The sequence below is a fragment of the Hypanus sabinus genome, chromosome 28 (genome assembly GCF_030144855.1).
Source record: "Hypanus sabinus isolate sHypSab1 chromosome 28, sHypSab1.hap1, whole genome shotgun sequence".
In the NCBI taxonomy this organism is placed as follows: domain Eukaryota; kingdom Metazoa; phylum Chordata; class Chondrichthyes; order Myliobatiformes; family Dasyatidae; genus Hypanus; species Hypanus sabinus.
The window spans coordinates 28,207,565-28,222,449 of record NC_082733.1 but is presented as its reverse complement, the minus strand read 5'-3'; the positions used below and the strand labels follow the sequence as shown (position 1 = coordinate 28,222,449).

Below are 14,885 nucleotides of genomic sequence, written 5' to 3'. Positions count from 1 at the left end.
CTCAAAAGTTTGTGAGCCCTGTAGAATTTTCTCTATTTCTGCATATGACCTAAATTTGATCAGATCTTCACAACAGTCCTAAAACTAGATAAAGAGAACCCAATTAAGTAAATGACACAAAAACATTACACTTATTCAATTTTTATTGAGAAAAATGATCCATAAATACATGTATTTGTTGGAAAATGTATGTGAACCTCCAGGGTACAAAAGCTATTTGGAGTCAGATATTGCAATCAATGAGATGAGATTGGAGGTGTGGATTGTGGAGATCCCCTGCCCTATAAAAAAGACACACAAAGTCAGGCTACTGACAGAGCCTGGTCTTCTCAACAAAGATCTGTTTATGTGTACCATGCTTTGATCAAAACAACTTTCAGAGGACCTTGGAAGAATTGTAGAGATGCATGAAGTTGAAAAAGGCTGAGTGTTCATCAGCCCACGGTAAGAGAAATTGTCTACAAATGGAGGAAACTCAGTACAGTTGCTACTCTCCCTAGGAATGGGCATCCTGCAAAGATCACACCAAGAGCAAAAGGGGCAATCCTGAAAGAAGTGAAAAAGAACCCAAGGGTAAATGGCAAAATGCCTGCAGAAATCTCGAGAGCTTGCTAAACTCTCTGTTCATATGTCCACTATAAGAAAAATACTGAACAACAATGGTGTTCAAGGAAGGACACTGCGGAGAAAACCATTGCCCTCCAAAAAAAAAAAATTGCTGCTTGTCTCAAGTTTTCAAAAGACCACCTGGATGTTCCACAATTCTTCTGGGACAATGTTCTATGGACAGATGAGAAAAAATTTGAACTTTTTGGCAGGAAAAATGTTTGGAGGAAAAAGGGCACTGTACACTAACACCAAAACCTCATCCCAACTGTGAAGCATGGTGGAAGGAGCATCATGATTTGGGGCTGCTTTGCTGCCTCAGAACATGGATAGCTTGAAATTATTGAGGGAACAATTAATTCAAAATTGGATCTAGACATTTTACAGGAGTATGTCAGGGTAGCAGTCCATCATTTGAAGCTTAAAAGAAGTTGAATAATGCAATAAGACAATGATCTGAAAGACAAGAGTAAATCAACAACAGAATGGTGTAAAAAAAAGAAAATTCAAGATTTGGAATGGCCAAGCCAAAGTTCTGACCTTAATCCTATAGAAATGTTGTGGAAGGACCTGAAGAAAGCAGTTCTTGCAAGGAAGCCCACCAACATCCCAGAGTTGAAGCAGTTTTGTAAGGAGGAACGGCCAAAAATTCTTCCAAGCCAATGAGCAGAACTGATCAACTGATTACTGGAAAGGTTTGGTTGAAGCTATTGCTGCACAAGGGGATCACACCTGTTACTGTAAGCAAAGGTTCACATACTTTTTCCAACAAATACATGTAATATTGGATCTTTTTTCCCCAATAAATTAATGAACAAGTATAATGTTTTATATGTTATTTATTCAATTGGGTTCTTTTGAACTAGTTTTAGGACATGTGAAGATCAAATCAAATTTTAGGTTATATTTATGCAGAAATAGAGAAAAATTGTACAGGGTTCACAAACTTTCTAGCACCACTGCACCTGCATACGAGGGGCTCATGCTGGGGAAAGGGTGTGTGTGAGAGAGAGGGAGAGTGAGGGATTCTGTGAGTGAGAGAGGGAGGGTTTGTGTGGGTGTGTGTGCACATATGTGATAGAGAGAGAGATAGTTTCTGTTAGAGACAAAAGACAAATCTTCCCTTCAAGTTCGTTGACATGCCACTGAAATCCATATATCCTCAATTTTTGTGGCACTGAAGGTGGTTCCTAAGGAACCCATTCCCTGTAAAAATCTAGAACTGCTGATTTAACTTGCAAGTGAAGAAAGGATCATTCAGTCATGGCACATGGCTTTGCACAATAGTAAATCACCTCTGGAAGAAAATTCCATATACAACACACCTCAGCAACATTAAAACTAAGTGTCAATATTGTATAAACAGCATTTCACGAATTACTTAAACCATAATAGATCAGTTCTTGGGGGTAAAAAGCCCTATCCATCACAAAATCAATTACAGCATGCAGAAACTAACAGAATACATACATCAGCAGCAACATGCAACTAATAGCAGCTTTAACAGCTCATTTTAATTCTGGCCATTGGCACAAATAGGTCACGGTGATGTTGTACAGATCTTACTATAGATGCAATAAAAAATTTCAATGTAACTTGAGAATTAAGTTAAGAGGGAATTAAATTTTATATGCACTCTGAAATGATTTTGCTATTTCTTTGGTCATCATTATCTAAATACTGGAATCACTTAGTTTTCTAGCTTTCATTAGGCACATTTATGAGTTTCCCAGGATATTATTCATGGAGCATACACTATGGCCCTTTGTTGGGACATGTAAAAATAAGCAATAGATGGCAGACTTCAAAAGGGATAGCCAGAATCACCCCTTCTATAAATTTGCTGACTATAGAGAAAACTATTGTTGGTAGAATCTCAGGTGGTGACAAGAAGGCATACAGGAGTGAGATATGCCAACTAGTACAGTGGTACAGCAGCAACAACCTGGCACTCAACATTAGTAAGATGAAAGAGCTGATTGTGAACTTCAGGAAAGGTAAGACGAAGGAACACATACCAATCCTCATAGAGGGATCAGAAGTGGAGAGAGTGAGTAGTTCCAAGTTCCTGGGTGTCAAGATCTCTGAGGATTTAACCTAACCTCAACATATTGATGCAGTTATAAAGAAGGCAAAACAGTGGCTATACTTTATTAGGAGTTTGAAGAGATTTGGTACATCAACAAATACTCTCAAAAATGTCTATAGATGTACCATGGAGAGCATTCTGACAGGCTGCATCACTTTTTGGTATGGGGGGGGGGGGTTACTGCACAGGACTGAAAGAAGCTGCAGAGGGTTGTAAATTTAGTCAGCTCCATCTTGGGTACCAGCCTACAAAGTACCAGGACATCTTCAAGGAGCAGTGTCTCAGAAAGGCAGCGCCAATTATTAAGGACCCCCGGCACCCAGGACATGCCTTTTTTTCACCGTTACCATCAGGTAGGAGGTACAGAAGCCTGAAGGCACACACTCAACAATTCAAGAACAGCTTCTTCCCCTCTGCCATTCCATTCCTAGAGAGACATTGAACCCTTGGACTCTAGCTCACTTTTTAAAAAGTATATAGTATTTGTTTTTTGCATGATTTTTAATCTATTCAATAAACATAAACTGCATAAAGTATACTGAATAAGATTTACTTATTTATTATTGTCATTATTTCATTTTTTTCTCTTCTATATTATGTGTTGCTTTTGAACTGGTGCTACTAAGTTATCAAATTTCATGTCACATGCTGGTGATAATAAACCTGATTCTGATTCTCCAATCCCTTTCAATCACACTACTCCAAATCAGAATCAGGTTTAATACTGATGGCATATGTCATGAAATTTGTTGACTTGGTGGCAACAGTACAATGCAATATGTAATAATAGAAAAAAACCCTGTCAATTAAAGTATATATAAGTAGTGCAAAAATCGAAATAAAAAGGTATTGAGGTAGTGTTCACGGGTTCAAAGTCCATTCATAAATCGGATGGCAGAGGAGAAGAAGCTGTTCCGAAATTGTTGAGTTTGTGCCTTTATACTTCTGTATCTCCTTCCTGACAGTAGCAATGAGAGTAAGGTATGATGTGGGTGATGGGCGACTTTAATGATAGATGTCTTGTTTTTGAGGCATTGCTCCTTGAACATGTCCTGGTTACTACAGAGGATAGTGCTCATGATGGAGCTGATTAAGTTTACAACTCTGCAGTTTACTTCATTCCGGTGCAGTAAAACCCCCATCCCCACCATAGCAGACGGTCATGCAACCTGGAGGTGACGCTCCAAAATAAATACCTCTGTGAGCTTATTGCTAATTTGGCATTCACACACACCATAATTTGCATAGGTCTGGCACTGTATATCAGCAGCTATGGGATAGGATACTTGGGTTCAACAAGCACTAGATAAATTCTAGCCATCACTCATTAAAATCGCAAGTCATATGTGGAAGTAGTTTGTAGAGATGTAGGAGCCATTAACCATTTTAAGAAGGAGTTCTATGATAACAGGCTGGAATAACATTTTCAAATGAGTAGTTAAAACCACACATAGAGAAAGTAACTGTTTAGACCAACGATTATTTGTGTGCATTACATTGTGCATTTTAAATTGTTTGAGAAGTATTGTGAAATGCAGGTGAAGAACAATGTAGTAACTTTTTACGTAATTGAGGACAGACATTTTAAAAATTTGGAAAATTATATACTTGCTCAAATAGATGTCTAAATGTCTGTGTAGAATTTCAATATTCTGAGATTTACTCATTTTCATGTCACCTTCCCAGAAAACATGAAAAGTGATTGCTTCAGGTACAAACTATATTAGCTTAACCTTGTTAAAGCATAACTTTGTTTTCAATGATATTCATCCCTTTGTTTTAGATCATGTCCACACACTTGACCAATGAAAAAGCAAAGAAACTTTTATAGTCCCTAGCAGACCCCAAGCACTGCAAATGTTGAAATCTGGTGCAACACACAGAATGTTGGAGGAACTTGGTGCATCAGGATTTATTTGTAGGGGGGTATGAGAATCAATGGTTTAAGGTCAAGACCCTTCATCTAGACTGGTTACTTAGTCAAGCAACTGGGGATTGACTTCCTGCTGAGTGGAAGTGGGTAGAGGTCCTGAGTAAAGACAACTGAAAAAAAGATAGTGAAACACAGAAAAATGCACAAACTCTGTTGTTAAATTGCACAGGGCCAATCAATTGTGACTCAAAAAGTGTGATTCTAGTGAAGCCCATGATGTTGAGGGTTGCAATTTGTAAGGAATAAATTGAAAGTGTTGGCTTTGCAACATATAAAGGGTAAAATACATATAAGTGAATTAGAAAAATTAAGACATGATTATTTAAACAGAAATATCTTGTAATCAGAAAATGTTGGAAGTACAAAGTAGGTCAAATAGAACGTGGGAAAGAAACTCACTTCTACAGCCACATCGCTTTCCTTACAAACATATCTGGTGCTGTGTGAACTTGCACAGTTTGGATCCGCTGATAATCATAGGGATGCTCTAATTCAGTAGTTTTCTAATCACTGCTTCTCTGACCTGCATCTAAAATGCACTTTAATGTCAGGTGTTGGCACATACATTCTCCTGGACCCCCCGCCCCCACCATGTACAACAGCACTGAATTAATCTATGTCGTAACCATCATAGTCTAGAGTTTCATTTCATTTTCTGCCAGATTTAGTATTTCAACAATAAGTTTATCTCCCTTCTTTCAGATAACAAAGTTCTCAAATTTCAAAGGCTTGTGAGTTCCATAAATGATCTTCACTGTATTTTGACCCTATCCCTTTCCTGGTCTAACCCGTTTTATAATTTCACTGTTCCTCCTGATCTTTCCCTCTCTGACTCTGAACAATCAGTCCTCACCTGAGATCCTCAACTTCGTCAGCCTCTGTTTCTTTCTAAATGAATTCTAAGCTTTGTTCCAGGTTCTGAACTTACTTTCCACAACTTCAGTCTGTGCCCATTTCTATGCCCCTTCAATCTTCAGATTTCCAAATGGACCACACTTACAACCTCTTGCCCATTTACTGCTGACATAATATTAACCTTCCCAGGTTTTCACATCACTCTTGCTGTAACCCACCCCACCCTGCTCACTAAGGACCATTATCAACCAACTAGCTATTCAAGGGATTGGTAAACAGTCTGTAATTTCACAGAGGCTGAATGCCACCTCCTCTTATCTTCCAACGTACCATGACCCCCTCAAGCTTTTTTCCCCAATCAATGATTATACTCTTGGGAGAGCATCAATATGAGAATCTCATCCTTTCAATCCCAGACCTATTCCCCCATTGGCCAGTTCTTGCCCAATAAAATTTACTTCTCTTTCCTTAACTATACTTTCTCACTTGTGCAGTCCCTTTCCACTTATCCATGACACCTTTGATGCTTTCCACTATAATATATAATTTCCTCTTTCCCCATTGCAAACAATAAGTATCAAATCCCTTCACAGCTCCATCCAGTGCCAGTATAGACTAACAATCCTTCACTTCTTCCTTGAACATAAGCATGGCTAGTCCCCTGCCATCATTTACAGTGAGCAACCTCTTCAACTACACTCTTTTTCCCTAAGTCAATGGCATGGCAATGGGAAAATGGAACAGCTATATACCAAGTTGCTGTCGTGAGGTCAGGGTCATGCTGGAGGTGTATATGGCAAGGCTTCAGTGAGGGCACCAAGCGGTGATATGGGAGCACTGTTTCACTTTCCTCTGTCATCTGCTGAATGTGAGAAATTAGAAAGTCTTCTGGCATCCTTGCCTGACTGTATCAAGTGGCTGGAGCTGCAGTTGGGGCTCTGTCAGAAGTATCCGTGATGCTGAGAGCAAGACAGACAGGAACTTCAGTTAGGTGGTTACACCAAAGACACAGGCTGCACAGAAACATAGTGGTCAGCATAAAGCTACTACAGCGGCAGAAACCCAAGTTCACTTCTGCCGTTGTCTGTAAGGAATTCGTGTCTTCTCCCATTGACTGCCTGGGTTTCCTTCAGGTGCTCAGGTTTTCTCCCACATCTCAAAGATATGCTGGTTAGTAGGTTAATTGGTCACACGGATGTAATTGGGTGATCTGGGCTTGTTTGGCTGGAAGAGCCTGTTAGCACGCTGTATCTCAAAATAAACAAAGTGCAAGATTCCCCTTTTGGCCATTTCCCTCTATGACAAGTATATTATTTTGGATACTGCTGGGGTGAGAAACAGGCTTTTGATGAGCAGCATTAGCAGCCAGATGTGTGGCACAACTGGCTCTGATCCACAGTACAGAATGGTAGCGTCAAAAACAGCTGTAGTGACAGGAAACTCAATAGTCAGGGGAACACTGTACTTTTTTGGTTACATTGACAACTGTAGTCCATATCCTACCACAGACATTCCCCATTCTCTCATTCCACCACCCAACTCTCTGAAATTAAACTGACCCTTGTTTACCCCTTTTTCCAGTTCTGATGAAGGGACCTCAACATAAATTTAACTCAGTTTCTCTCCCCACTGATGCTGTTTCCCCATTGAGGGTCTCCAGCATTTTCAGTTTTTCCAGCTTCTGTAGCTTTTTGCTTCAATTATTATGTCTCAATGCTTTGTTAAGTTCTGTATTGCAAGCCAGATAAAATTTAGTTCTATCTAAAATATTTTTAAATAGACAGCAAAGTTTCAAATGACGATTATAACATTAATGAAAACTGATAATTATTTATTGGGTTAATGAGAATCAGTGAAATAACAGGAAGAAAACATTAAAACACTATAAATAAATAAAGATTTGTATTTATATTGTGACTTTAGTATGGTAAGGCATTGTGTGGTGCGTCATTAAATTTTCTTTCTGATGTTCAGCCACTTAGGAATATAAGAGAAAATTACGAAAGGCCTGGTCATAGAAGTAGAATTTTAAGAAGTATTTTAAAAGAAGAAAAAGAGTAAAAATTAGCAAGTCTAAGAAGGGAATTCCACAGCAGAAAGCAAAGTCACCAATGGGGCAGCAAATAAATATGGTAATGTTTATGGGGCCAATCATTGGAAGACTGCAGATATCGTTGAGGATTGTTAATCCTGAGGCAAGGAAGGCAAAAATACAGAAGATTTGGATACAAGGGTGAGAACTTCAAACTTGAGGCTCTACTTATTAAGAAGTTAAGGTTGTCCTGGGAGAGCAAGAATCATTGGAAATGGAAGAATTTTGGAGGATCTGACCAGAATGACAATTCACAATTGCATCAGAAGTATGAACTATCAGACATGGAAAAAAAATTAGGCCATTTAGCACATCAAGTCTGCTGCACCAGTGGTCCCCCAACCACTGGGCCACAAAGCATGTGCTACCGGGCCGCGAGGAAACGATATGATTTGGTGATATGAAATGATATGAGTCAGCTGCACCTTTCCCCATTCCCTGTCACGCCGACTGTTGAACTTGAACGCACGCAAGGTCATTACCCACGCATCATCCATGTGAGTGTGGGAAGAAGATCAACTCCTCAAACTTGCAAATGACAGTGGGCTGAAAAGTATGTTTGACGTAACATCTCTGCCGGCATTCTGGTTCAAAGTCAAGGCTGAGTATCCTGAGATAGCCACAAAAGCACTGAAAATGTTGTTTCCACTTCCAACATCATATCTCTGCGAAGCGGACTTTTCTGCAACAAATGCAACGAAAACTAAATTGCGGAATAGACTGGACATGGGTGTCTCCCATCACCCCTCGATGGGACCTTCTTGTTACAGGGTAACAAGCCCAGGGCTCCCACTGATTCAGCGATATTGGTGTGTTGCAATTATTTTATATGTTCATACGGGGAAATTATGCGCTGTGTGTTTAATATTAAATTCATTAGATAAGCCCTTTTAGAAATGAAATTGAGTATATTAGCCACTTATAAGTGACTTAGTTGACTTATCACCTATATTTTGGTTGTGATTAACACCTCCCATACCTGTCGGCTGGAGCAAGAATATTGTGAATATTAAACCAGTCCACGGTGCAAAAAGGTTGGGGACCTCTGTGCTACACCATTCAATCTTGGTTGATTTATATTCCATCTCTATTTCATTCTCACCGTAACCTTTCATGCTCTAACTTATCAAGAATCTATCAACATCCGCTTTAAACATACACAGTGACTTGGCCAGCACAGACGTCGGTGGCAATGACTTTCACAGTCACCATCCTCTAGTTCAATAAATTCTTCTTTATCTCTGTTCTAAAGGGAGGCCCTTGTATCCTGAAGCTGTGCCCTCTGGTCCTAGATTCTCCCACCATTCAGATTAAAGATTCGGTCTCATTTATCATATATACATTGACACAATTGAGTGAAACGTGACCTGTGCATCAACAACTAACACAACCAAGGGATGTGCTGAGGGCAACCCAAAAGCATTGGCAGAAGATAGAACCCCAAAAAGCACAAAAGGCAACAAAACAAACCCCTTTCCTCCCTTCCACCTACCCACACTCAATTCAGAACAGGCCTCCAAAATCAGAATCAGAACCAAGTTTAATATTGCAAGCATATGTTAAGAAATTTGTTGTTTTGTGGCAACAGTACACAGCAATACATCACCATAATAAAAATATCTATAAATTATAATGCACATATAATAATACAAAATTAAGTAATACTGCAAAAAGACAATTAAAAAAGTGCGAGATAGTATTCATTGTTCATTCAGAAATCTGCTGGCAAAAGAGGAGCTATTTCAGAAATGTTGAGTGTGTGTCTTCAGGCTCCTGTACCTCCTCCATGGCAGTAGCAATGAGAAAAGGGCATGTCCTGGGTAACGTGTGTCCTTGAAGACATCTTTTTGACACATTACCTTTTGAAGGTGTCCTTGATGCTGGGGAGGCCAGTGTCCTTGATGGAGCTGGCATAGTTTACAACTTTCTGCAGCTTTTTCCGATCCTGTGAAGTGGCCTCTCCTTACAAGCCAGTGATGCAACCAGTTAGAATCCATGGTACATCTGTAGAAATTTGTGAGTCTTTGGTGACATTCCAAGTCTCCAGATTTCCTAATGAAATTTAGTCTGTCATGCCGCCTTTGTAATTGCATCAATATGTTGAGTCCAGAATAGATCTTCAAAGACGTTGACACCCAGGAGCTTGATTGAAACACCTCACTCTTTCCACCGCTGATCCAGCATTCAGTCACCAGGCTTTGACTTCCATACTTCCAATCCAGTGCGGAGCGGAGGCCTGGAGTGTGAATGTCTTTTATCACCCGTCCATGTTGCATGACCTTAAACGTGGACCATGGAGCACGAGGCAGAGGGCTGACCTCTAACTACTCCACATCCCTGTCCCCAAAATCATCCCTACAAACTCATTATAAACAACCTCCCCATATGCATTCTATCTAAGCCTTTCAATATTTGGTATGTTTCAATGAAATCCTCCTCTTCAGAAACTCCAGCAACCACCCAGGACCACCAAATGCTCTTCGTACATTGACCCTATCTTGTAAGCTTCCCCTGCAGCCTATCTAATGTCAGCACATCCTTTCTTAGATCTAGAACCCAACACCGCTCACAATATTCCAAATGCATTCTGAACAAGCCTTACCAAACTGCATCATTACTTCTTTGTTTTTATATTCTAGAAATGAAAGATAACTTTGTATTTGGCTTCCTTACCACCACTCAAACTGCAAGTTAATCTGTGGGGAATCCTGAACAGGGGCACCCAAGTCCCTTTGCACCTTTAAATTCTGAATTTGCTCCCCATTTAGTCTATGCCTTTATTCCTTCTCCCAAAGTGCAATTTGGGAGAAATACAATATACAATTCCCTACACTGTGTATTCCACTTTGTTGCCTATTCTCTTAATCTGACCAATTCCTCCTGCAGACTTCCCCTTTCCTCAACATCTACCTTTGCATCATGAGGCCCCACATGCCACCTAGGCACTTTTGTTCCCAATCTTTGCCTTCTGTTAATCAGACAATCTTCTGTCCATGAGCTCTTATATTATTTACAGCCTCATGTGCAGCAGCTCGTCAAGTTATCTACCAGGTCCACAGGTCAACTACGAATAGGTTATAAAAGCTGTTTAATGTTCAACTTCAACATTTTAAAATTAAGTAACTGTTGAAAATGGAACACTGGCATTCTTTGTCTCGAAAAACTAAACCATTCAATTATTTATATTGGTGATTACAGAAATAATAAACAACTGAATATTTGATTTTTTAAATTTTACACACTGCACGAAAAGGTGCCTGATTAAACTACATTTTTTACAGTCTTCAATCTTCAAGTTTCAAATATTTATGAACAGAATTGACCCTTTTGAGGGACTCTGACTTACAGATTTTGAATGAGGTCATTTTTGCTCATCACTTACAACCTTAAAATCAGTGTGAATTGTTCACTGGAAGTGAAATTAACAAAACTCAGAACATGCTAACTTAAAGTACATACCTTGTTATGACATTTGGGAATCTGCCCCAATTATATTTCTTGAGAATGCTCACATTGCTAACGAAATCCTGTAAGGAGCAACATAGACTATTTTCAATAAAGCAGTACCAAGAGCAGATTTCTAAAAGACACAATCTCTACATTCCAATAATAACATTTTTGCAATAAATTCAACACCACCACTGGCTGACTCATTGGGAGAACTGGAAGGAAGCCCAAGAACATTACAATTGGCCTATTTGCTTGCAGTTGTTATGTGTAGCTTTAGCTCTACTGTACAACAGCTCTTTGCCTTACTTAATGAAGGCAGTATTTGTGCTTTGGATTTTGAACAAAATTCCATCTTCAAGTCTCTGTTTGTTGAGAAAAATCAGCATCTCCCCACTGCTGTAGAAATATTAAGTATTATGCTACTGGGTTCCTTGTGCTCAAAGAAGTATAATGTAAAAATTTATGTTTGATTATAACAACAGTTGTCTTGGCACCTGCAGGTCTTATGTACAACTTGCAGAGAACGCAAGTAAATGGAAGCTTTAGAATTTAATCTATAAATATAATTTCTCCATTTTTTCAAGTTTTTATCTGCAACTGCAGCTTATTACTTGATTAAAAAAAACACAAGGGAATATGCAGAAGCTGGAAATCCAAAGCAACACACACAAAATGCTAGAGGAACTCAGCAGGCTAGGGTGTGCCCATGGCAAGCATAAACAATGGATGTTTCAGGCCAAGACCCTTCATTAGGTCCTGATGAAGGGTCTCGTCCTGAAACATTGAGTCTACTTTTTTCCACAGATGCTGCCTGACCTGCTGATTTCCTCCAGCATTTTGTGTGTGTTGCTTATTACATGATAAAGCTTTTGCAAATTTACTATGGACTTAATTGATTTAATCTCATTTGTTTATAAATCCTCAAAATTTTGGGATTTCCTGTTTCAAAATACACTGATCTCCATGTATAGTTACCCAAAACAATCCTCTATCGGTGCTTAATGAGGTGATGAACAATCAGCCTAATCATGTTGAGTAGTTCTCTAATTTTAAAGGTCCCAATGTAAATCTGTTTTTTAAATTTAAGACCTATAGTGTGCTCCAATTGGGATTGAAAACTCGAAAAATTCACAAAGACTGCCCAGGATATTGTGTGAGAGTATCTTGAGTTATTGTTTAAATCTTTGTTTTAGACTGAATTATGACCCTAAGGATGGCGCATTTCCTTTCGACTTTTGTCCCTTGGGTATTGTTTTCTCTCATGGTCTATTATTGATGTAAGAGGCTGCACCAGATGCATGAATTAATCTCTTGAGTTTCTAACCCAAATCCCTTTGCTTTCTCTCTTATTGTTCAATCAGAAGGACCTAACCTAAACCTTTCTCCTTAACTATACTCGTAGCCAACAGCTTTAGCACTTAACAAGCATTTTCTCTGTGGTGCGTGCTTTTGCGAGAACTGGAGTGGTACATAACGTAAACTTTCCTCAGGTGATCTTGAAGTCAACTGCATCTGTGAATAGTACATCAATGCAAACTTCTCTCAGGTGATCTTGAACTGCTTAAATTTGACACTGGCAACTTCATTCTTAGGACACACCACGTTTTGAATCAATACATGTACAGTTGAATGTGCAGCATAACTAGTCTGCTTATTCTCTAAGAAAGGGATTGTGGCAGCTACCAATTTCAGATTAGCTCCAATTACTATTCCTCCATCACATGAATTAAAATGAATTTGATTTATCTTGTTAATTGTAGAACAACTACAAATAATACATTAGCCCAACAGGAGAAAGGGAACATATAGCAATTACAACCACAAAATGCAAGAGCTCTATTGTACCAATTAAAATCTAAACAAACCGTACAGCTGCACTATTGTGGTTTGAGTTTAAAGCTGCTTTATTCACAAACAAGGATGTTCTATTTCAAAACAAGGATGTTCTATTTCAAAATTCTCAATCACAATTGCCTGGTCAGCAAACACAGTGACTTAACTTTATTTAAATAAAGATACGCTTGTATTTCTTTTTGACTCATGCGGAGATCAGGGCACAGGGTTGTGGTCAGTCTTATGCCCCTCTTTCATGACTCTAATAAAGATCGAGTAAGATTGTAAGATTGATCCCAATAGTTTTCCTGACAAGAAGTGGGTATGCAATCTAGTTGAACTGTATCATTTTTAAGAAAAGCAAAAACATGCCAATGTTAATTTATATCGGGAATGTGTCGTAATAAAAAGTAAGTAATAGCAAGTCAACAGGCGTTTTATCTCAAACAAGAGAAATCTGCAGATGCTGGAAATCCAAGCAACACACACAGAATGCTAGAGGAACTCAGCAGGCCAGGCAGCGTCTATGGAAAAAAGTACAGTTGACTTTTCGGACCGAGGCCCTTTGGTATTTTATCTCACTCTCTGCATTATTTCAGAATCAGAATCAGATTTAATATCAATGGCATATGTCATGAAATTTGTTGACCTTGCAATGGCAGTACAATGCAATATATAATAATAGAAACAAAACTATGAACTACAGTAAATATATATATATAGTTAAGTTGAATAAGTAGTGCAAAAACATAAATAAATAAAAATGTAGTGAGGTAGTGCTCATGGGTTCAATGTTCATTCAGAAATCTGATGGCAGAGGGGATGAAGCTGTTCCTGAATCTCTGAGTGTGTGTTTTCAGGCTTCTGTATCTCCTGATAGATGGTAGCAATGGGAATAAGGCAAGACCTGGATGATGAGGGTCTTTTTGAGGCATTGCTCCTTGAAGATGTCCTGGATACTATGGAGACTAGTGCCCACGATGGAGGTGACTAAGTCTACAGCTCTCTGCAGCTTACTTCGATCCTGTGCAGTAAACCTCCCCCCCACCCATACCAGTCGGTGACGCAGCCAGTTAGAATGCTCTCCACAGTGTAGAAATTTGTTAATGTTATGAGACAAAAAGCTTAGGGGACCAAAAACAAGGGGTTTTGATCTACCACCTTAGTAAACTAAGATTTATATCAAGATTTCAAGTATTCAAGATTTATATCTTTGTGCCTTTAAGAATGCAATACATAAATAAGGAGAAACTTCGCAGTATTTCTAAGTAATCTAAATAAACAACGTAAATTTCTAAGCACATTGCAGCTAGACTATTGAATGCAGAGATTTACCATTAAATCATTTAATTAATTAAATTTAATTAAAAATAAATACATTTATTTTTAAACTTTTAATTAAAAAGTCTATTATGAGACATACGAGAGCATAATATGCTTCATTAACTTGAGCAAGATTTCTCTTCTCCTGGGCACTAATGTTCACATCCCAGTGCTAGTATTCAGCTAGCGCGGAGTAGTTTGAATGTTCGACAACTCTGAATGACCATTCAGCGATGAAAGGGATGTTGATCTGTATTGAAATAATGGAAACACTCACAACAGCATTTGACACGGCTATTTTGGGCATCACCAACATAAATGATGGGCCTGCACAGTCTGTGGATAAAAACAATGATTTTCTACCAGCTAAAACAGAAATAAAAGTCTGCATTGTGGAAGGCATCAAAGCATGTGGTACCTTCCATTAAAATCACTTCCTTCCCAACCCCCAGAGTATGCTTTCTTTCTTAGTTAATGCATTTGCTATCTTAAACCACCCACCAGCCCTAGTATCTGTTTAAATACCTAGATTCATGCATCATCTATTTATCAATATTTAAAGCGGATATATTTAAAGGGCATATATAAAGGGGAGGTTGATATGTACTTAATTAGTAAGGGTGACAAATGTTATGGGGAAAAGGCAGAAGAATGAGCTTGAAAGGGAAAATAACACAGCCATAATTGAATGGTGGAGCAGACAC

At 38.8% G+C, this 14,885-nt stretch overlaps 1 protein-coding gene across 5 annotated transcripts in view; it reads right to left on the bottom strand.

Moving 5' to 3' along the window:
* Nucleotides 1-14,885, bottom strand: part of sema6dl (sema domain, transmembrane domain (TM), and cytoplasmic domain, (semaphorin) 6D, like) — a 368,382-nt gene that overhangs the window by 186,408 nt on the left and 167,089 nt on the right. For 2 of the 5 annotated variants that reach the window (XM_059952809.1, XM_059952806.1), the window contains exon 2: nt 11,035-11,102. The exons of 2 other annotated variants lie outside the window; for them this stretch is intronic. Coding sequence is in view for 1 of the 3 variants with exons in the window: in XM_059952803.1 (XP_059808786.1) it covers nt 6,236-6,263 (28 nt within the window). In the remaining 2 variants the exon portion in view is untranslated. Of the gene's footprint in view, nt 1-6,235; nt 6,279-11,034; nt 11,103-14,885 lie in introns of those variants that run through there. One more of the 5 variants, XM_059952803.1, reaches the window with a different exon arrangement.